At 37.9% G+C, this 24,223-nt stretch overlaps 2 protein-coding genes across 3 annotated transcripts; one reads left to right on the top strand and one right to left on the bottom strand.

The window, feature by feature from the left end:
* Positions 1-1,311: 1,311 nt before the first annotated feature.
* Positions 1,312-14,591, top strand: LOC121740362. 2 transcript variants are annotated; one of them, XM_042133033.1, is made up of 7 exons: positions 1,312-1,489; positions 4,082-4,219; positions 4,797-11,024; positions 11,387-11,541; positions 12,925-13,139; positions 13,567-13,772; positions 14,461-14,591. In XM_042133033.1, the coding sequence occupies exons 1-7, from the start codon at positions 1,362-1,364 to the stop codon at positions 14,516-14,518; spliced, it is 7,128 nt and encodes a 2,375-aa protein (XP_041988967.1). In that variant the 5' UTR covers positions 1,312-1,361; the 3' UTR covers positions 14,519-14,591. The 2 variants fall into 2 exon arrangements, with proteins under 2 accessions (XP_041988967.1, XP_041988968.1); XM_042133034.1 differs by lacking the exon at positions 1,312-1,489 and adding an exon at positions 2,479-2,607.
* On the bottom strand, positions 14,587-20,620 carry LOC121740363 (ubiquitin-associated domain-containing protein 1). The gene is made up of 5 exons (XM_042133035.1): positions 19,468-20,620; positions 18,829-18,963; positions 18,082-18,188; positions 14,890-15,041; positions 14,587-14,790 (listed from the first exon to the last, which is right to left on the bottom strand). Exons 1-5 carry the CDS (start codon positions 20,588-20,590, stop codon positions 14,766-14,768), a joined length of 1,542 nt encoding a protein of 513 aa, XP_041988969.1. The 5' UTR covers positions 20,591-20,620; the 3' UTR covers positions 14,587-14,765.
* Positions 20,621-24,223: the final 3,603 nt, after the last annotated feature.

The following is a 24,223-nucleotide window of genomic DNA, read 5'->3' as shown; positions in this document are numbered from 1 at the left end:
TCTTTATGCACACATGCAGCATGACATGCGTTACGTGCTGTCATGCACGCAATATCGTTTACATATTTATATATTTTGATGCAATTTTGTCCTGCAATATTATGTACATGATATGCACGCATGATCGTTTCCCGATCGGCATGTCATGCAACAACTAATACTGTCAAATGTCAATATGGCATGCTGAATTACCGTTTAGGGCGGATTCGACTAAACTGGAGTAAAATTTTACTCGAGTATAACTGACTCCTAATCTAAGAGTAAGCTGGTTTTGCGTTTTTCCAACTTCTAATCCAAGAATGAGGTAATTACACGGGAGTAAATATTTACACGGGCTATTTTGGTGGAGTAAATATTAAACTGAGAATAGTTGCACAACAGGGTGTCAACTGTCACGGTCGGTGTCATTGTAAACTATAATTGACATTTTATTTCATACTCTTTGAGTAACTTGGTAAAATGCAAACGATAATACCCTAGAGTAAATTAAAGGAGTAAAATTATTATTCTCATGATAGTTATACTCGTGTAACTTCAAGTTTGGTCGAATCGGGCCTTAGGGAGCGTATTATTAGCAGAATAGACAGAACTAAAGTGCGACAAGGCTTTAAACGAACGTGGGTGGGAGCGCCGCTGGTACAGAAGAAGTTCCAAAAATAGCGTTTTTGTAATGAGATGTTGCGTCGACGCAGCGCTGCAGTTGCGTTGTTTTACATACAAATAACACGGTGCGCTGCGTCGCATTGCCGTATAAGCGTACCTTAAATTGCTCAGTTCCAGTCAATTCTCGTCAACTATGACGTCACGACTACATCAAGCAATTTGCGGCAACAACTAGAAATAATTTTCGCCACGTTCGTTTAACGCCTTGTCGAGCTCTAGTTCTGACTATTGTGTTAGCCAGCCCCTAGACGATCAATTGTATTGTACAATATCAAGCTTCAATTTTATTGAACAGTTTATTTGACAATTACATTGAAGGCGCGCGATGTTACAAAATAATATCCTAGACGGTATATTACATAGACATAATATATACTGTCGTATATTATGTCTATGGTATATTATAATGTTATGCCACACATATTGCTATACTGTGGTTATGCTATACGTGATTACTTGTCTTTGCATAGCAGGAAAACAATCGAGGCAACAATCAAGATGACATTATGCAATTTCAAAATATTATTTCATTTTTTGCATTTAAATCAATAAATTTTGTGTTTAAAGTGTTTAAAACATTATCAAAATTTTAGTTTTTTAACAAAATTACAAGCACATTACAAAAATGTAATTGGTAGTCGAAAAATACCGATTTTTAAGCAAGCAATCATTGAAAAATCTTACCGACATAATATTCAATGCTGTTTATAAAGGATTTTTACTTTAGTGAAAACGAGTGTAAGCTTGCAAATCACGTAAGCTTTTCTTTGTATACAGTTGGACTATTTCTCATCGCATTCGGTGGATTCTTCGCCCTCATAATATTGTAAGTTACAAAAATACTTATATATGGAAATTATAGCTTGCTTACATACTATGTAAGCAAGCTATAATTTAAATGTAATACATAGTGCATTGTATTATTTGTATGGATAAATACCACGGAGCTAATACAAAGCTTTGTATGCAATTATATGCATGCAACATTTTTGATTTTTCACTAATGCTTTGCTCCGGCAGGACTGCACGGCAGTCCTGCAGTGAATGGACCTCACTGATTGGTGTGAACCAGTGAATGGGCCTCACTGATTGGTGTGAACCAGTGAATGGGCCTCACTGATTGGTTCACACTCGGTGTTCCCGGCCGACAACACCGAGTGTAAACCAATCGGTGAGGCCCATTCAATGCAGGACTCCGTGCAGTCCTACCGACTGCACGGAGTCCTACATTGAAAAGTCAAAAAAGTCCTGCACACTCGGTGTTGAATGGGCCCTTTCAAGCTGTGTCAAGGGAGTGACAGACGTGCGAGTAAGTACGCGGACTTATGGCTCGACGATCTTAATCGCCTGTGTAGTGTGTATTAGCAAAGAGCCGCGAGCTGTGAGCCTGGGGGTATGCTGCATGGTAATCCAGTGTGAGCGATTCTTGTGTGTCACCGACGCGAGCCGAGTAAGTTCGCGAACTTAAAACCCGCGTACTTTAAGTTCGTACGTCTATCAGGCACTATAGGCAAATGGATTATCTAACAAAAAGCCTGTCCGTGAGATCAGTATCAGACTCAAGTATGACGACGATTCCTACAAGACAATTTTGAAACTTACCTTTGGCCGTATCGCCATAAAAAGTAGGTACTAGTCAGCTGTCTATGGATGTCAAGCAAATGTCAAGTTTTTAGACGATTTGATGGCTGTATGGGCAACGCTCCCTTTGCCTGTCGCGACCGGGGCGAATTAAAAAAAAATGACGATTTGTCAGTTGTCAATTCAAAAATTTGTCAAAAATAACCGTCGTGTTTTGAAATACAATTTTGTTTGTTTTTATTCAATTTATAGTATTTCAGCGAGTAAAAAACGTTTTTTGTAATTAATAAAAACGGAATCGGATAAAAAAATGGAATCGGAGGATACACAAGCTTCTTCGAAAGCTGATGCGGCAACTGTAAAGTATGTTTAATGAATGTGTTCCTAATTGTTTGTGATTGTTATTCTAAAATGATAAATCATTTCATAATTATTGAATTATGTAACATTCTGCGTCCCACAAAATAACTGGGACATAATAATAATAATATCTATGGACGCTTCACACCACGTCAGTCTGGCCCCGTGCTAAGTACCTAAAGGACTTGTGTTACGGGTACCCGACAACGGAAATATATTTAATACTTTTATACTATACATATATTTAAGATTTTTATTATATCATACACATATTTAACCTTTAAGTACACGCGTTGTTTTGGGTAACGTTCCGTCACGCGCAGGGTCTGGAAGTACCCCAATATAAATATACATATATATTCAGATTTGTTTACTAAATTTTAAAACCCGTTTTCTATTATAAGAAAATATATTATTTTATTTATGAAAAGCGCTTATAAATAATAAACTAACCATTATTTAGACAGTAAAGAACATTTTTGTGAACTAACCAATTTCGTGCAAGGTGTTTTTCGGGCACATGTTTAATGTACTAAAATTCAACAAAAATGTATACTTCTAACTAACTTATTATTTTTTCTAATAAAATAAGACTTTGAAATAAGTAATCAAAAGAAAAAAAACATACTCAACATTACAGACAAAAAAAAATTACAAACCTTGAAAAGTACTACCCTAAACTAAAATTATTTCATGAGTAGGCAAGGTAAATTATTTTACTGAATAAGGCTTGCAAATAGTTTTACAGCAAGGGTTAGGTACGGACAATAATAATTAGTTCTGGGGCAATAATAGCATCTTCGCTTCATTTTTGATGCACTAGGTCTAGCTACCTCTAACTCTTCCAAAATGTTTTCAAAAACTTTTAGAGTCATTAAAATTGTATATAATGATTTGTGCAATTTGATTTTCTTTTAGTCGGCAATGAATTTTTCCATTTATACAAAGTGAATTAAAAAAAACAAACAAATAAACACATAACCAATGTGAAAAAAGTATATACGTTAAATCACGGGTGGGGTCTGCAGGTATCCCCACATAAGTAAACATGTAACTTCTCTTAGCAGAGGAGCGGAGGACTTTTACTGAAAGACGTCGCGTTGCATTGAGATTAGCCGAAATCGTGCGATCGTAACTTGCCAATTTAAAAAAATACTGTCAAAAAACAGCGCATGGGGTCTACGTAGACCCTGCCCGTGACGTTAAAGGTTAATGCACATCCAGACCCGGGAACATTGAAATCTTTTTATTCCGTCGGCGGGATTCGAACCCGCGACCCCAGCTTGAGCTACCAATGTGCTCACCACTGAGCCACGGAGGTTGTCATACTTTGAGAACTCTTACCTAAATATAATATATATTATGTAAATCATAATTGCCAGCATATTTTATCTATTATACTTTAATAAAAAGTTTTAGGTTCTCAACATTTTAAAGTAACATTACATCTATATTGTTACTATTTTTTTAATCTTAGACGAAAAAGGAGATCATCGATACTGAAAAATCAACGAACATCGCGCACCCCTTTCTCTGAGGTAGAGTTTAATGTTGCCACACCGCCAGACACCACCAAGAGTCGTAGAGTCAGTTTCTCAAGGCGGACCGGAGTTGCGTAAGTAGCTTAATAAGTTGACAATGTGAATTTTGCAAATCATAATTTTTTCTCTTTTGAAGACCTGGCAATCTGTGTTAGGCTAAGGTTTACAAACCTACCCCAAATTTTTTTGGTGGTCACATGAGTTGAGGAAGGCTGTTTTCTTATCTATATCTATACTAATATTATAAAACGGAACAGTTTGTTTGTATGCGCTAATCTCAGGAACTACTGGTCCAATTTGAAAAATTATTTTAGTGTTAGATAGCCCATTTATTGAGGAAGGCTAAAGGCTATATTTTATCACGCTAAGACTAATAGGAGCAAATAAATAAGGGAAAATGTAAAAAAAAGGGGGGAAATTATTTGAAATTGCTTATTATCTTAAGAAAACTACTGGAGCAATTTTTATGTTATTTGGCACACATGAAGAATAAACCACGTGAAGGGACATAGGCTATTTTTTGTAGAAAAATGTATGGTTTCCGTGAAATTCCTAAATTACGCAGGCGAAGCTGCGCGGAACATCTAGTTCTCAATATGTTAAGAGTTGTGATATCTGTTTGATTTGATAAATGATTCTTTACTGTTTCAGTGAATTTGTTACCAATGAAGCAACTACAACATGGAGAAACTTTTATGAGGAACACAACAAGTCATTAGAATCGTCAGGAAATGAAAACAATTTAGTAGAGAATGCTCCGAGACAAACCATTGAACATATTGGAAAAAGAATATTTGATCAGCAGTTTGAAGAGGTAGAAGCGGTTGACTTCGGAGGGACTATACACGCTAACCCCCAACAGTTTCAGGCATCATTCAACAAAATAAACTTGACACAGGAATTAGCATCGCTTGAATGTATGACAGATGATTTAAAGTTTGTACCGTCCCAGTCCAAGTTTGAACAAAGCGCTTTAACTGAATTGAGCAAGCCCTTCGGTAATGATATCCAGTGTCCAGTACTGGAGGATATGACCAACCCCATCAGTATGAACTTCTCCATTATGCGACCCATGAGTTCCAGTAAATGTGATGATTTAGATGAGATCCAAAATGATTTAGAGAGATCTAAGCCCAGCTCCATGTGTCCTGGACCTATGAATCCAGGAAAGGACTTTTCTGGGTACATTGAAGTAGCGGATTTGGATGTAACGCATGGTGTAGTACACAATGATGGATCAGAAATGTCAATCACTGACACAATAGAAATCCCAGAAGTACAGGATGCTGTTAAAAATTCTACACAACAAAGTAAACACAAAGTAGATGATGACTGGACTAACGATAAGGAGAATATGGTATTTAATCCATATGTAGCACCAAAAGAATCATTAACATTTGCTGTTAACAAAGTCTCTGAAGAAGTATTAGTGTTTGATGGAAAGAGACTGACAACTCAATCAATTACTAGTAATATTTCTGAAAATAAAGAGAATTTCCAGCACACCTTACTACCGAATGCACCAAAAAGAAAAACTATAATACTGGATGTTAATGATGACTTGCCTAACTTTATTGACAACAACACTTCAAAGTCTAATTTTAATTTGTATGCATCTATGCATTCCACAGATAAAGTGGCCAATAATACTTTTGATATTTGTGATACAAGTCATATGCTATCTTTTACACAAGTTATTTCATCAAATATAAAGGCAGCAAAGGGAGAATCACTACATGCAAAACATTGCCACAGTATGATTCAAGATATATCTATAACTCAACCAGTACCTAATAACATAATACATAACGAGGGTAACAAGTTACAGGGTGACAACACTGATAAACGAAAAACTATAATATTTGCAGGTGAATCTTGCGATATATCTGTGACTCAAGCTCTGCAGTCTAATATAAATTTTAATAATGAAAAAATATTACCTAAAAATGGAAATACAATAATATTTGACAATGACGCTCTTGATATTTCAATGACACAGGCTTTGCCTACTAATATAAATGTAAATATAGTCATGAATGATCAAACTGACGTAAAAAACAAAATTGAAAAAGAGGGCACTATCCAAAAACGAAAAACAATTGTATTTGATGACGATTCTTGTAATATATCACTTACAAAAGCTGTTCCAGTTAATATTATTGGCATTGAAAATGAATGTTGTAATGGTCTGACGGGCGGTAAGAGTTCGGATATTGAAAAACGAAGAACTATTATATTTGACCAAGAATCCTGTGACATATCCATAACACAAGCTCTGCCGACAAATCTAAATCTTAACAAAGAAAATGTAGACATAAAGTATGTTAATGAATTTGATAATAAGCTTACGAGTAACAAAAAATCTGAAAAACGTAGCACTATTATATTTGATAAAGAATCGTGTGACGTATCTTTGACTCAAGCTTTGCCTTCAAACGTTAACTTTATAGAAAACATAGAAAATAATAATTTTAGTAATAATCAGATTGCAGATAATAAGAGCTCAGGAAAACGTAGAACAATAATATTTGATAACGATTCTTGTGACATATCTATGACTCAAGCGTTACCCACAAATATTAATATAATAGAAAACTTGGAAAGAGGCAATGAAAATGATAACGAAAATAAAGAAAAACGTAGAACAATACTATTTGATAAAGATTCTTGTGACATATCTATGACTCAAGTGTTACCCACAAATATACTAATAGAAAACTTGGAAAGAGACAGAGAAAATGATAAAAAGAGTGCTAGCAACGAAAATGAAGAAAAACGTAGAACAATAATATTTGATAAAGATTCTTGTGACATATCTATGACTCAAGCGTTACCCACAAATATTAATCTAGAAAATTTGGAAAGAGCCAATGAAAATGATGGAAAAAGTGCTAGCAATGAAAATAAAGAAAAACGTAAAACAATACTATTTGATAAAGATTCTTGTGACATATCTATGACTCAAGCGTTACCCACAAATATTAATCTAGAAAACTTGGAAAGAGCCAATGAAAATGATGGAAAAAGTGCTAGCAATGAAAATAAAGAAAAACGTAAAACAATACTATTTGATAAAGATTCTTGTGACATATCTATGACTCAAGCGTTACCCACAAACATTAATCTAGAAAACTTGGAAAAATGCATCGAAGAATGTAGTGTTGAGCCTATTCAAAATTTAGAAAAACGTAAGACGATAAAATTCGATAATGAATTTTGTGATATGTCTATAACTCAAGCTTTACCTACAAATGTAAACTTGATAGAAAACTTAGACGTAGTAAATGAAATTAATAAATTGGGTAGGACTAATGAAAATTCTGAAAAACGTAGGACAATAATTTATGATAAAGATTCTTGTGATATATCTGTCACTCAAGCTTTACCTACTAATATTGAAATCAAACAAAATATAGATAACCAAACCAAAGACTTGAATAAAATTTCCGAAAAATGTAAAACTGTAATTTTTGACAAAACTTCTTGTGATGTATCTATGACACAAGCTTTACCCACAGACATTTATTTTGATGAAGAAAATATAAAACCACAGTTTGTATTCCAAGACAACATTTCAAATGAGGTATCAACAAAACGAAATACGATTCTATTCGACGATAAAGCGTGTGATAAATCGGTGACACCAGCTTTGCCAACTAATATTAGTGTCTATAATGAAAGCTTGTGTAAAGACTATAGAGGCGATATAAAATTTGGATTAGAAAATAGTTCAATTATAACTTGTGATAAAACTTCAAATGAAATATCAAAAGCTGACGTTTCACGTAATACTGAAATAAAAGAAAATATTAATAAAAGTCAGCTTGCAAGTACTGAAAATCGGGAAACGACTTTGATGTTTGATGTCAATTACAAGTCTTCTGATCGTATTCAAATTAAAACCGATGAAACCCATAATGATGACATGGAAGTTACAGATTTCTTTTTACACAAATCATCAATCCAACTAAACACGTTTCCGCAAGAAGATACAGCATTAAAACCAAATAATACTTTATCAAATTCTGTATGTGATAAAAATCTAGATGCTAATAAAACAAGTTATTCACAAGTAAATGTATCGAAAACGGAAATTGAAGCCCATTTAAATGAAAAAAAAGTTAATAAGAATTTAGATAATATAGACATTAAAAAAGAATTACATGGACATTTAAACAAAGAAAACAACGATAGGAACTTTAATAAATACGATCAAAGTTCGAATTATTTAACTTGTGAATCTGAATTTAAAACAAACGTTTCTCTATATCAAGTGATCACGAACAAGCAAATAGATGAAACTAGCGGAGATAGCTGTAACGATGAATTAGTTGCAAGAATGGAAGTAGACAAACCCATTACCCGCGTTAATGACAAAACCAATAATGTACACAACATCCATAAACAACGACCAAAAAAATCTATGCTTGATGAACTTCTTAGTATGTCATCAGATTCTGTTGAATATGATTTATCCAAAGTTGATGAGAAGGAAGATATAAATAACAGAACTAAGACAGAAGATTTAGTTTTAATGTCAAATGAAGATAATTGCAAAGAAAGCATAGTTGAAAGTAAAACCATCCAGAATATTGAAAATAAACTTGAAGTTAAAATGAAAAATAACGATTCGGTTATATTTATGGAAAATCAAATTAATGAAAATCATATAATGAATGAATGCAGTTATAAAGAATCTCGGGAACAATTTAAAAGTAACGTAGAAGAGGTATTCGAATTTAAAGAAGACAAATCTAATTTTAACATGGATTTAGACGAAAGTATCAAGATAGTTTCTGAATCAAATTCTCCCAAAACTTTTAAGTCTGTTAAAGAAGCAGACAATACAAAAGATTTGTTGAAAATGCTTACCGACTTTACTGATGGGGATGATGAAAAATCTGCAATCAAAGAAATAGAATATAACACAAGAAGCGAAGGATCTGAAAAACCATCAATTGTTGAAAAAAACATAAAGGCAGCTAAAGGACCTATACAAGAACCAAAACGCTTAAGTTTGGCGCCACGGCGACAATCCATAGCGATAAGCCGAGAAGATTTATTGAACAACATTTCGATGGCTAAAGCTGCTTTACAGCAATCGCGTTTTGAAGTAGACGAAACTGACATCATGGATGACACGTCAGAACTAATTGAAACTCATGAAATAAACGACACACATCAATCTAACAGGATGAGCAGCGAAGTCGTTAAAAAGTTAGAATTCGAAGACGAATCAGTAAGCGATACGAGTATTAAATCGTACATAAAGATAAGTCCTCTGAGGAAACCAGCTGTTGATGAAACAACTTCAATCAACGACAAGAAAGAGAAAGTTATCCCTACCTTTTTGACAGATGTTTCAGTTTCGTTGAAAGAGTTAATGCATGACCTCGTGAAACCAAACTCAGATGCTCCATTAAAAATCAACTTTTTAAAAACAAATACTATTTCAACCCGTAATGCAAAAGTAGAAACAGACATAATTAAATCAAGCCAAATTGACGTGAGACAAGAAGAAGTTCAATGCCGTCTCAAAAATAGTGATGAATTTGTCTCAAAAGGTGACACTAAAAACGTAGGTCTAGAAGTTGATACTTTTGGTCTCGATAATTACGTTAAATCTTCAGTATCTGATTCCAAACCTATAAGCATAGTTCAACATTCATTAGAGGGCGACACTCAAAACCTCAAAGAGGATATAGTAAAATACAATGTTTTTGATATTATTCAGCCATCACCACAAAATCCTAAACATGAAAACATAGTTTTTAATAGCGACAATCCGTTAAAAAATGTTGTGTTGCCGCCTATCGATTTCTGTGATGCTCACAAATACAATCGTTTTCAAGAAGAGAAGGGCGATGACGATACTAAAAATAAAACGAGGCAATCATCATGTAAAATGATGGAATATGACATAATAGGTTTAAACAACCGATCATGTGTGAATGATGTCCCTATTGACCAGAAAATTGCCCAGCATATGAACATCGTGTGTGGTCAAACTGCCAGTAGTGGTACAACAAATATGGAAGCAGATGTCATTAAACCAAACCATGCAGATAAATCTGTCGAGCGCATAGTACCTAATCTAAAAGACATAGAGGTAAACACAGTGGTTGCTATGAAAGAAAACGAAGAACTCATTCATAGCTCCGCTTTGATTTTGGTTGATGAAAGATTAACCGATAGCGAGTTTAAAATGAACATTGAAATGTTAACGAAACCGTCAAGCAAGGAAGTTTCCAGCAAAATTTCACCCGTAAAAGTATTATTTAGAAATGAAAGGGACACTAAGTTTATCGAAAAAGATTCAGAGGCAACTTCAAGTGAGGAGATTCGCACCATAGACTTAGACGCCAAAACAAGGAAACGTAGTTTTAGTCCGACAAGACCGACCAGCTACGCCCTACCAAATGTTGAAGTTACACCAAAGCCTATAAGCAAAATGCAAAAAATGTCTAACAGTCCACTAAGTAAATCTACTAACAATAAAATTGACGACGAAATTATGCAGGTAGATCTCGAGGAAGAGGATGTTAAGACTTCCAAACATGACAAATCAAACGTAAAATCAGCATCAACTGAAATAGTACAAAACATAGAAATACAATATAATAGTTTCAATAAATCAAAAACGAAACCTAAGATACTGCATAATTCTGAATTAGATGAAGGAAAGACGTCAGAAAAGAAAGAAGTTTTAAGACAACTGAGTAAAAATACTATTCCCGATCCAAGTGTGACGATATCACAAGTGGTCTCTAGCATTACCAGCCAAACAGTCGCTCCATTGGAGAAAGACAGAGAGACTAATGATGTAGTGATGTCCAGTTCTGATGTCAAAGAAACTATTAAAATGTTGTCATTTATGGGGTAAGTTTTAATTATTATTTTTACTATTTATTCTTTCTTTGCACCATTTAAAACTGACAAACACGTTTCAAATATAATATCATACCTTGGTTTTATTTTGATTACACTACAAACAAATAAAAATGTGTTCTCATATAAATATAACACATACAAATAGATACCGGAATAAATTCTACCTAGGATAGATTTATTCTACAGTCTCGTCAGTTAATGTGCTTTGTATATCTTTATTGCATGCTTAATACATGGCATTCAATTTGATCTTTCATGATCTGTGTCATCCGCCATCATTAAACTTTATATAAGTAGATAAAAAGAACTTGTTATTAAAATATCAATTCTCTAAGTGTAAATATTTCCAGCACACCGGAGTGCGAGTGGGAGCGGTCGGCGGAGGCGTGGTCGTTCCGCCTGCTGTGCGGGCGCGTACGTATCTGCGTGCGCATGGGCGTGGCCAGCGCAGCCGTCAGATCACAAACGCCTGTCACTGCTGTTGATGTTGAAGTCGCTAAGGCTGGTGAGTTGTGTCTACATAGGTCTGACAGTATTTTGCCTTAACTTCTACACATAAGCTCTAAGCAAAGTCACGTTTCCATTATTTTAAATATTTTTATAGTTATTTACTACGCCTCAAATATTTAGTTACTTAATTTAACCTACATTATTACTTACATTTATAGTATAGACTATAGACTATAGTCTCAAGTCTTTTATTTTATAGTTTGTGCGTTTTAGGGGGATATTAGATTATCATATATATTGGATCTGAGATCATTGAGTCAATGATATTGGATAATGTAATATAGACATATGATTCATTTCTTCCTTGATCATAGATTTTTGACATTTGCTGAGAGATTGGATCCAAAACGGTCATAGAAATAGGTGTTGCCAGTTATTTAATATAAAAAAGAGTTTTTAATTTCTTGTTCGTTAATATGTTTCAAATAATGTAATGTAATTATTTTTCTAATTATATACTTGGATAATCTTGCTGAAATAACAAAAAAACAAGCCATATTAAAAATGACGATGTCTTTTGACAAATCGAATTCTATGAGATCTAGTAACCCTGACGTCAATACCTGTCAGCGTTAGCGCTCTCCATTGGCTATTGAAACCACATATGACGTAAAATAGGATCAATGAAATAGGATAATGTAATATGCAGATATGATCAAATGATCATATATATTGGATCCTATATATGATCATAGAAATGATCCAATATAAATGATAATATAATACCCCCCTTAAGATGATATGATCCGTAACAAGCAATATGAGCAGTTCTCATATTGCTTGCTACGGATTTTTTTTACAAGGAAACAAAAAGAATCTAAATGTAATAAATTATATTCCATCTACAAAAACAAATGTTTCCTATAATTGTAAATGAATAAAAGTGAAAAGTTGCTAAATGCTAACTTATTAATATAAAATTATATTATTAACTGTAAAATTGTTTAATAAAAGCTGATTGATAAGGACTACATTTATCACTTTCTGTCACTCTCATTCTGGCATACGTGGGAGAGCCATGCTTCGGCACGAATGGGCCGGCTCGACCGGATAAATACCACGTTCTCACAGAAAACCGACGTGAAACAGCGCTTGCGCTGTGTTTCGCCGAGTGAGTGAGTTTACCGGAGGCCCAATCCCCTAACCCCTACCCTATTCCCTTCCCTACCCTCAACTATTCCCTTCCCTTCCCTACCCTCCCCTATTACCCTATTCCCTCTTAAACGGCCGGCAACGCACTTGCAGCTCTTCTGATGCTGCGAGTGTCCATGGGCGACGGAAGTTGCTTTCCATCAGGTGACCCGTTTGCTCGTTTGCCCCCTTATTTCATAAAAAAAAAAAAACTCATAATATATCTTCAACTTCATATTTTTTATAGACGGAAACGACGCCATAGCGAGTATGTGCGTGAAGCTCGCCGCGGAGGCGATGCGGTACGAGGCGGGCGGGGTGACACGCGCGGACGGCGTCGCGGCGCTGCTGCGGCGGTGCGTGCGCGTCGCGCGGCTCGCCCGCCGCTGGGCGCGCGCGATGCGGGACGCGCACGCACATCTCGCGTACACCGTGCTGCCTGACGGAGATATCTCGCTCAAGGTACGGATGCCTAGATTTTGTTTTTCTTTTCTTTTTATAAAAAGGTCCACGAAACCACCTAAAAGCTTAAATTAATTCTCGATTACAATAATTGTGTATTTTAGTTGTTTTATGTTAATTTTCTATAGGAAATTAAGTTAGTTGCAGGTTGACTATATTGTCATATCTACTGACTTACTATTGTATCAGTGTAGCCTGTACGTGCAGGTATTCAAGTGTAGTGTTTAGCCCTGTTTAGTGCACAGCACTTACAAAAATATTAATCATAAACATTTTTGGCAGGCTCCTAGCCCAACGAAAGAACTACACTATGGGGCCTATGTTTTTCTGGGTCCTACATGATGCTCATCAACTTATTGACTATGATGACATCAAGCAGTAACTACTACGTGGAGTTGCAGATGTTCTGAGACTTAATTGTTAACAGGTGGCGGTACTTCCGCTGCGGCGAGTAGTAGAGGCGAAACTCCATGTCTCCCTAGCGGTGGGATGCGAGCACGGCGCCGCCTACCCGCGCGCGGACCGCCTCACCCTGGGGGCGGAGTCCGAGCGGGGGGCGGGGCCGGACCTCGCCCGTCTCGCCCGCCTCGCCGAGCAGCCGGCAGACTGGGGACACGTGCCGAGGACTATATGGTGAGAGGATTTGAATTTGGAATGTGCATAGAAAAAAAAAATTTGCAGTTCTGAAGATTGAAGTATGACTAGATTAAGGCGCAGAATCCGCCTTCAGGACGGCATTAGTAACAGGGTTGAGGGAATCCACCATGCCCCGTTGCGATTTTGTTTTCTTTTTGAGGAATGGAATCATAGCTTCTCAGTGTCGTCCTAAGATTGAGCCCGACATTGTAAACATTTTAGTAGATTTTTAAACAAAAGATGAAGATAATACTTGGATGGATTACGTCGTCGGACACGATGGTGGGACGAAACTGTGATTAGCTTTGTTCACACTGTGCCTTTTTATGTTCGTCAAGGGCATGCGTTATAGCGCAGTCAACAGCGAACGTGAGGCATGCCCGCGTCGTATGCCCTCTGACCGCACCCAAAACTTCAAAAATGACAATATTGGCGTTGCGTTCCTTGACGCATTCAATTATTGAATGCGCCAATATGAAAGTTGATGACGAAAATTGAAGATGAAAGTGCACAGTGTGGACATAGCTATGAGGTAGGAGGGTATTACCGTATTCTGTTGACGTGCCTCGCTGAAAAGCAGCGCTAAGCAAGCGGCATGACGCAACGCATCAAAACGAAACGAACCTTATCCCCAAGAAATCCTATTTGATTGATGTTTAAACAAATGTTGTATAAATTGTTACAGGAAAGTCTTCAAATACCTCAAGAACAGGACGAGGACTGAGGAACTACTCGGCTTCTGACTTCTACCGCGACTATCAAGTAATGTGTACGAACTATTCCTAAGACTGAATTTTAATAAAAATCTGCCTTTCACATACAATCTTTATTTTTTTAAAACAGATTCAATGTTAGGTTATTAAGTACAATTTCGAAATCTATATTATGTTTGTTGTTTGTGTTACGTTCAATAACCGCAGGTATAGGCCGCGCACAATTTTAAGATCGCTCGGCAAAAGTAGAGGGCCAAATAGGCGTCTCGTCTAATCTCTATTCACCATTAGCGTGTTGCGACCTACGAATAATAAAAACTAGTTGCGACTTATACATAATAGGCCGTATAATTTTTCTGTTTTTATTTTAACCTTATATAGTCAACTTATTTCTTTTTTACATTGTTCGCTTGTGAATTTTCGTGTTAGGAGTGCCATGGATCAAAACTCCGTCGGATTTTCGTCTGGTCGCTGCGATTTCGACCTGTGGGTGCGTGCTGAGCGCCGAACCTAGCGAACGCATTGCGTCGAAAATACAACTTGGTCGCACTACCTGTAACATAAGCATACAGTACTCCCAAATTAATAATGCGCATGGAAATCTTCGCTAATTGTCGTAATCACGGAAACACCCGAATCAAAGAAATTGTTCAAAGGAAATAGAAGTAAATATCATATATAGCTGGTGGCTGTCCGCTGACGCTGGACGCTGATCCGTCAATAAGTGCCGGGAAGCCATCGCGGCGTTACCATGGTAACGTCCAAGCAACGTCAGACGCCTCTACATCGCTGCAAAGCGCTGTTTTTCTTAAAGTTAAGTTTAAAACAGCGCTTGCAGCTACGTTTTCTGACGCTCGGGAATTATACGACCGTTGCCGAAAAATTTCGAAACTGCGGGGCTAAAATGGTCACATTTAGCAATTCCTCTCAATCAATTCAGCAAATGAATTGTCAAAACTGTCAAAATGACAAAATGTCAAATCAGTACAAAAATACAGAAATGAATTGCAAGCAGAGTTGCATTTTGCGATTTTAGAAAAATGAATCATGTTATGATTCATATCATGATTCTTCAAAGCGACCTTGATTGTTTGAGTGAAAACTCAAAGTGAGTGTGCTGAGTATTTATGTCACTTTAAATCGCGAAGAAGTTAACATTTTGTAGCTCATCAAGCTAGTAATAATTTACAGTCTGTCAAGAAAGTGAAGAAATTAAAAAGTATCGTAGTGTCATCCCTTTCCAATCAATCCCCTACAGCACAAGACTCTTAGGGGGGTATTACATTATCATTTATATTGGATCATATATAGGATCCAATATACATATATGATCATTTGATCATATCTGCATATTACATTATCATATTTCATTGATCCTATTTTACGTCATATGTGGTTTCAATAGCCAATGGAGAGCGGTAACGCTGACAGGTATTGACGTCAGGGTTACTAGATCTCAGAGAATTCGATTTCTCAAAAGACATCGTCATTTTTAATATGGCTTGTTTTTTGTTATTTCAGCAAGATTATCCAAGTATATAATTAGAAAAATAATTACATTACATTATTTGAAACATATTAACGAAAAAGAAATTAAAAACTCTTTTTTATATTAAATAACTGGCAGCACCTATTTCTATGACCGTATTGGATCGAATCTCTCAGCAAATGTCAAAAATCTATGATCAAGGATGAAACGAATCATATGTCTATATTGCATTATCCAATATCATTGACTCAATGATCTCGGATCCAATATATATGATAATCTAATATCCCCCTTAGTGTAGGGGTTGTGCACCTTATTATTGTAACACTCTGTATCTATCTTTTTTCTTGTATCATTTCCTTATTATGTATTTACTGAGACAATAAAAACTATTATTATTATTATTATTAATCTAATAAAAAAGTTAGTGTCCGACCGAAACTGGTTTTTCAGCCGAAACCGAAACCGAAACCGAACTTTCGGCCTTACTCTCAGTTTTTTTACTTTTTTTGCGATATTTCTTAAAATAAATATTATTATCTAATCTTGGATTCGAATACGTTTCCTAGATATTTTTTTGTAAGCTATATTCCATTTTTATACGATTCCAAGTACGAGCGATTTCACCAAAGAAATTGAACGCGTACACTAAACCGGTGTAGACAATGCAATAATTGTGTGTTACAAATTTATAAACACTTTTTTACACCCAATTGCATTTCACCAACATAACCTAAACTCGTTCACAGCAAATCCGATTTTTATCTTCTGAACGCCCAATATTCGAATTTTATTAAACACATTTAAGTCCTGTCAGTGTAGTGTCATGACAAACAAAAAAAATATAGACGAAAAACTTGTTAAGATGACAGTTTTCACAGATGCGTTTCGGTAACTTGTTTATCGTTTTCTTTCTATTTTGTTAAGCAATTTCACCTAAGTAATGAAACGCGCTTAGTGTACACTAAATCGGTTCTAAACGTATTTAAACGCGTTTATGGTACCGAATTGCATTTCACCAACAACGTTCACAGCAAATCCGAGTTCTATCTTCAAAATGTCCAATGTTGAACGGTTAAACTTCTTAAAAGCCGTTGAAGTGGCGAATCGAAAATCATAGACGAAAATAAAAAGTTTTGATAGATGCATTTGGGTAGCTTATGTATCATTTCTTGCTTTTTTGTCGATAACTTAACGTAACTAGACTCCAAAATGATAAAACCATGTAAAATAAACAAAAAACTGTGAGAGAAGATTATGAAATCCATTTGAAACAAAACGAGATTTACATCCCCGTAGGAACGCGTTTAATGAGAACTAAGTTTCATAAAACGAAGTTGTGTGATTGGTGAAATCCTCCCTTAGACATTAACGACGTACTACTGAAAACACAATCAATTGCAGTATATTATTTTTATGGGAAACATAGACACGACCGCGGTCGAAGTTCAAAACGAAATTACTAAGTAAACTGGCAGTTGGCGTCACATTTTTTTTTACTTCAGAAAGCGTTTTGCCACTAAACCTGCAAAATATTCTGAGGGCCGCGAGAGTAAAGCTTACTGGGAAGTTGGGTGGGAAGATTCTAGCAGGTATATTAAATAAACCTGCGTTTGTCGTAGAAATAAATTTCAATCATATAATTTCGATAATACTAAGTTTAGACAATTTAATAAAAATAAAACGAAGTACTTACTTATTATTATTATTACTAATTTTTGATTTGGGACTAATCTAGAAAACAATCTCAAATCACGATTAAATTGATGGTGGCGAACTGAGCCGGGGCCTCGCTGGCAAGCAAGCACGAGTTAACTGCGAAGTTTACCGAACGGCGCATGAGTTTCGGCGGGGCCGAAAGTTTTGGCTATATTTTGGCCGAAACCGAAACTAAGGTCGAAACTAGATTTTTTGGCCGAAACTGGCCGAAACCGAAACTGAAAGTTCGGTCGGTCACTAAAAAAAGTAATGACACTACGATGTTGCCACTTTTTAATTTCTTCACTTTCTTGACAGACTTTACATGCCCCTAATTCGATGCCAATGAGAAAGTTAACCGCCTATGGCATCGGACAAGAACCCGCAGTCTGTTCTATTAACGTACCCTGCCAAAGACGACATTCTTCAGATCGAGCTGCGGTAGAGGCTTGAAGGTGATGGTGAAGACCCCGCACACCTCGTCGTCCGCCGTCACACGCATGGACAACAGACCTGATAGTAGGTATATAGGTTCTTATTGACGAAGGGGTATGGTAATTGTAACTTCAGTAGGATGACTGTTATAGCAATCTGTTGTTCCAATAAAAATAATAATTAATTCCTTAAATCACTTAATATAATCACTTAGTTTTGTTACACCCTGTAAATTTATACAGGTTGTAACAAAACTAAGTGATAATACTTTAGGGTGTGTACGTATTCTTGTAGAGAGTTCACTGTGAGAGTAGCAGCGCCGAAAGCCCAATTTATTTTTCCACTTTGTATGGGGAAACTTGTGACACTGCGGCGCTTGCATTATCTAAGTGATAATGCAAGCGCCGCAGTGTCACAAGTTTTGTTACACCTTGTATACATGAACAGACGACAAGGTTTCAATAACAGCAGAATGGGCAGAATATTAGGACCATCTCCAGCAGCAAAGCTGTCATAAAAACTGTTGTTCGAATCAAAAAGGCCTTTCCAACCACATTGAATACTATATGGCTGTTGGAAATGCTCTCAGGGTCCATACATTTTTGTTCATTGTTTTTTTCTCGACTGTTGCGATTTTCGACTTTATTACACGCTAAATAAAGTCCGCACCCAATACTTAATTTGGAGTCAGAGATGATGGCTGTGATGATGATCAGACCTGGCATGGAGTGCGGCAGGTGGTAGTTCTCGGCGGGTATGGGCTTGCGGCGGCCGCGCTGCGCGTAGCACCCGAAGCCGTTGTCGTGTATCACGTCCCCGCCGCTCCAGTACAGGTGGGGGATCTTCCTGCAAGCTAGGGACTGTAGAACTGTTCCAGGGTAAAAGTTTTTTTTAAATGAAATAAGGGTCAATCGAGCAATCGGGTCACCAGATGGAAAGCAACTTCCGTCGCCCATGGACACTCGCAGCATCAGAAGAGCTGCATGTGCGTTGCCGGCCTTATAAGAGGGAATAGGGTAATAGGGGAGGGTAGGGAAGGGAATAGGGTAGGGGATTGGGCCTCCGGTAAACTCACTCACTTGGCGAAACACAGCGCAAGCGCTGTTTCACGCCGGTTTTCTGTGAGAACGTGGTATTTCTCCGGTCGAGTCGGCCCATTCGTGCCGAAGCATGGCTCTCCCACGTATGATTTACTTAATGTTCAAGAATCTTAGACGGTACGCAGCATTTTACTTTCATATAAAGATTGTTTTAAACATTGTGCATCTAAAATCAGAAGGGAGGTAAAATTATTATTATAATAATATAATTTATCTATTGAATAAAACATAAGCAGGTAGCTATTCTTGCTTCTAACTATTCTTGCTCGAAGTGGAGCCCGAATCTTGACCTTGGTAGAACTGGTTGACAGCGAGACAGTATTTCTCCGCGTGGTAGGTTCTCGATATTTGCGTTAACAACGGGCTGCCGTGCGGGGAGTTCAGCCACAGGGCGGCGCTGCCCTTCCTGCCGACCATCCCTATAAACGCGATCAGCATTCGCGTATTCAGCAGACCTCTCTGAATCTGAGGCTTCTCCAGAAGCTTCTGTAGGATCTCCCGGTCTGGTAGACCGTCCACGATCTCGAACACGCTGGAACCTCTCTCGCCCATGAGATACGCAGCCGCTGCAGGAACGTTGGAGCCCGTTACTCTTAGCGCTTCGCTAGTATCCGCCTCCGAATATCCTAGGTCTTTGAGAGGGCTCACATTCTCTGGCTTCGGCGGTTCGATGACCCTCGCTCTCCACGCTCTGAATTTGTCCAAAAACTTCTGCAAGCGGTCGGCGCGCCGGAACATCTCGTCGCCGCTTACGGATGGCTCGGGAGAAGCGGGAGAGGAATCGTTGCTAGGAGTGGCTATGTCCTCTGGAGTGATGACCTGGGTGTCCGTGACTGGTGCGGCGGGCGGTTCGTCCAGCGCCGCCGTCAGTTGCGCCAGGGTCAGCTCGTAGTTCCTCCCAGCAGCGGCCAGTCGGGCTCCGACTTCTATCAGCGATATTAGGATCTTCCTCAGCTCGAACGTCAGCTCGTTCGTGGATAATAAGGTCTGGAGGTCCGGTTGTATCGGCGCTTGTCGCGGCGTGGGGAGAGATGACGTGGCGGCTGCGATAGCGCTGTGTTGCGGTGCCCGTACGGAGCCGAGGTCCCATAGCGTCCCTGCTTCAGGAGTTCGCCGCTCTATCAGAAGCAACTCCTCGTTGGATTCCACCTGTTCTTGCGCGAGGGTGAGAAAGTCGTGAGCGGTGCTCATGTCTGAGACGCGGACGAGCTTGAACGTCGCAGCACCGGCCTCGCCGTTCGGATAGAAGAATTGAATAGCTTCGTTCTTGACATGCTCCAATTGAGTGTCGTCTGGGTAGCTCCCCGTGTAAGCCTGACCTTCGGGACTCACGACCTTGAGCGCTATGCTAGTTCCACCTAAGGTATCGGAGAGTAACATTTTTGATCGGCGTGTCGAGGACGGGCAATATCTTGGTGATCAGAAATATGAATAGGAACAAAATGATGGTCGTGAGAAACAGGAGCAGACACAAAATACATTTAAACATGCGCGGCCATTGTGGGCCTCCTTGACGTTGCATTTTTAATGTCAATCATTGTCATTATGACGACGTTACGAATATTGTTTTTTATTAAAACAAAAAGCCGAATGCCGCGCATTTTGAAGATCGCTCAGTAAGATTGGAAGTAAAAGGCGCATTTTCGAATTTTTGGTCTCTTGGGTGGGGCGATAGGAAGAGAAATTATTACAGTTAGCGCGTAGATGCTGAAAAGTGAAAACATTGGTAGATCAGTTACTAGACGGATCCTTATGGGTTAATCGACGCAACCAGAACGTGGTATAGTATTGCACACAAGCGCCTATTTAGGCTACCTACTTATTTTTTTTATTTTTTATTTTATGAAATAAGGGGGCAAACGAGCAAACGGGTCACCTGATGGAAATCAACTTCCGTCGCCCATGGACACACGCAGCATCAAAAGAGCTGCAGGTGCGTTGCCGGCCTTTTAAGAGGGAATAGGGTAATAGGGGAGGGTAGGGAAGGGAATTGGGCCTCCGGTAAACTCACTCACTCGGCGAAACACAGCGCAAGCGCTGTTTCACGCGGGTTTTCTGCGAGAACGTGGTATTTCTCCGGTCGAGCCGGCCCATTCGTGCCGAAGCATGGCTCTCCCACGTATAAACTTGTTGAAATAAGTAGGTAACTGACCTGAAGAACTGCGTCCCAACATACCCGTGGCCGCGGCCGTCGCCGTCCAGCAGGTCTGTGAACAAGCGGCAGGTTCGCGGGGCCACGTCCGTGAACAACTCCACTGTAAGTGACCCCAGCTCCGCGCCGCCGCGCAGTCTTAATGTCAGTGATACTCTGTCGGTGAGATATGTACAGTGCTCCCAAAGTTATAATGCGCATAGAAATTTTCGTAATTTTTCAACAACGGTCGTATTTCCCGAGCGTCAGAAGACATCGCTGCAAGCGCTGTAAACTTATCTTTAAGAAAACAGCGCTTTGCAGCGACGTAAATGCCTGCCTGACGTTACTTGGACGTCACCATGGTAACGCCGCGATGGCTTCCCGGTGAACTTTTGCCACCGGCTATATGATATTTACTTCTATTTCCTTTGAACAAGGTGCAAAATGCAAGTTTCATAGATTCGGGTGTTTTCGTGATTACGACAATTTGCGAAGATTTCCATGCGCATTATTAATTTGGGAGTACTGTATCTTGCGCTAGCAATTCTACAGTCGCGTTTGTGCAATATCTGCTGTACATCAGAATTTTTGACAGATAGCAGATGCTGTGCAATATTATATCTGCTCCTAACGCCATTTACACTTCTCTGTAGCATCGCTGGAAGAGCATTTTTTGTAATTTGTATGGCCAAGCGCCTCAGTGTCAGGAGTTTGCCCATACAAAAGTGAAAAAGTTACTCTTTCAGAGCTGCTATTTCTGCAGTGGACTCACTACAGTGTACAGGGGAGTCATACCTACCCTAAAGTATTATCACTTAGTTTTGTTACACATTGTATATTGTGTGATTGTTCTGTTGTATAATCCCAGTACCTAGGTCTTTTGACTCCGGGAGGCGCGAGGAATGAGCTGTCCTCCACATCTTCTTTGGGCGTGATCGGGAATAGGACGAATTTCGTCGAAGCGTTATCAACTATGCGTCGTTTGTTGTCTTTCCATTGGCGTTCCAGAATCTTTGTTGGGATAACTTTACATTGCTGTAAATTATGTAGGTTCATAAGTTGTATATAATATAATTGTATATTATTATGCTTATTATTTGACTATTATTATAGTATGGAGACTTACGGACTCCTTCAATAGTTTACAAATTAGCCTGTTGTCTCCATTAATTTTGCGGTAGAAGTTATTTCTGTTGTTTGTGTAAGTTTTATTGTGATATAGCGGATACCGCTTTCGGCAGTCAACTTTACCCTGAAAACATTAAGTAGTCTTTAAAAAATATATGTACGGGGATCGGGGATACTACGAGTATATTTAAAAATACATTGTGTGGCGCCATCTATTGATGACTAGAACGAACTAAAAGGAAAGTTAAGAAACCCTATTCTATTTAGCGATAGATGCCGTAGTACCGACTGATTTGAACTGATAAATTAGCTTAGAAATAAACACAAAGTAGGTACACACTCCTTCAAAGCTAGTCTTCCTGAGGTTGGCGACTAGTTGTAGGTTGTCCAAGTAGTTCCGTCGAGAGAGACGTTGCCACTTCGCGAGAGCGTTTGTGAGTGGTTTGGGAGACCAGCGCGGTGCTGAACAGTCCACACGCGCCTTTACGTGCGAGTATAAGAACTGGAGATAAACTTTACTTAAGAAATCGTATAGTAGAAGACGAAGAATTTACAAGTCGCTTAGCTTTTTTTTAGACAAAAACTATATTAATATATTGTAGGTACTTTTTTTACGTCCGTGATTGTAGGATTATAATAATAGGGATGACGATGACAACGTCAAAGATTTGCTAATTTTGTTAATAAAATAAAGAAATCACGGTAAAAAATAAGTGTTCCCAAAATTTCAGCTTGATAGCATTTGTATTTTTTTTATTATGCGCCTTTAAAGTTGGATATTCAAGACGAATTTTTTTTTCAATTAAATTTCATAATATTTGTATACAATTCGATAACTTATGCAATTAAAAGCAACTTTTGTTATGAAACCACTTTCATAAACGCAATATTTAATATACCTGTCGAACAAAGTTGTCTCCCGATGCGTACAAACTACGAAAGACTGACGTCAGTCTTTCGTAGTACTTTGTATGGAGCGTTTCGGGCAGGTATTTTTTATGAGATATATGAATTGTCATATCTTGGTGAATTTTTAAGCAATCAGAGTCGTTCTTTCAACGATGATTCTATTTTTTAAGTGTCCTTCAATTACCGATAAAAAAAAAAATAGTCATCATGCCTATTGTACTTTTCGGAATAGCTTACAGCAGCAGCACTACTGCAACCGACATAACTGTGATACCTATAACCACCTTTTCCCATAAAAAGTGCACAATATCAGAAACAGAATCAATCAAACTGAACATAGAAAATTTTCACATTACCTCACGTGTTTTGTGTTTCTTCACTATTTGATCGATCTCAGGTGGAGGGGAACAATTTTTTCCTACATTTGGTTGTGAAGCTAATGTTTTGTAAATAGAACTAAAAAGGGCCATTTTTTTTATATAATATCACGATAATTTTTACTCTTTTGGTATATTCAATCCATTAATCTAATTGGCTACGGCCTACGACGCATGTTCTTTTTAGGGAGATCGCAGACGGCACAATTTTTGTGTGATCGAGTCTGCGGCGCTGTATGCGCTACAGTCGGCATGGCCGCGCCGCAGACTCGATCACACAAAAAGTGTGCCGTCTGCGATCTCCCTTAAGTTTAACCTCTATTGTTTAACGTTATACTTAATCATAAAGACATCAATAGAAATGAAACACGAGATCAGTACAAAATTAATTTATGTATTAAAAAGCACAAAAATCACATTTTTATCACGATATAAATAAATTAAAAAGTTATCAAAATATGTCTT

This window comes from Aricia agestis, chromosome 3, assembly GCF_905147365.1.
Source record: "Aricia agestis chromosome 3, ilAriAges1.1, whole genome shotgun sequence".
Classification (NCBI taxonomy): domain Eukaryota; kingdom Metazoa; phylum Arthropoda; class Insecta; order Lepidoptera; family Lycaenidae; genus Aricia; species Aricia agestis.
This window is presented reverse-complemented; position numbering and strand designations above follow the sequence as displayed.

Coding starts and splice junctions, on each gene's coding strand:
- LOC121740362 (XM_042133033.1), top strand. CDS start 1,362: ATGCTGTTTATAAAGGATTTTTACTTTAGTGAAAACGAGTGTAAGCTT. Junction 11,542..12,924: donor TGTTGAAGTCGCTAAGGCTG/GTGAGTTGTGTC, acceptor TATTTTTTATAG/ACGGAAACGACGCCATAGCG. Junction 13,140..13,566: donor ACGGAGATATCTCGCTCAAG/GTACGGATGCCT, acceptor AATTGTTAACAG/GTGGCGGTACTTCCGCTGCG.
- LOC121740363 (XM_042133035.1), bottom strand. CDS start 20,590: ATGTTACTCTCCGATACCTTAGGTGGAACTAGCATAGCGCTCAAGGTC. Junction 18,189..18,828: donor CCTGCCGCACTCCATGCCAG/GTCTGATCATCA, acceptor ACCTACTATCAG/GTCTGTTGTCCATGCGTGTG. Junction 15,042..18,081: donor AGAATGTCGTCTTTGGCAGG/GTACGTTAATAG, acceptor CTTATGTTACAG/GTAGTGCGACCAAGTTGTAT.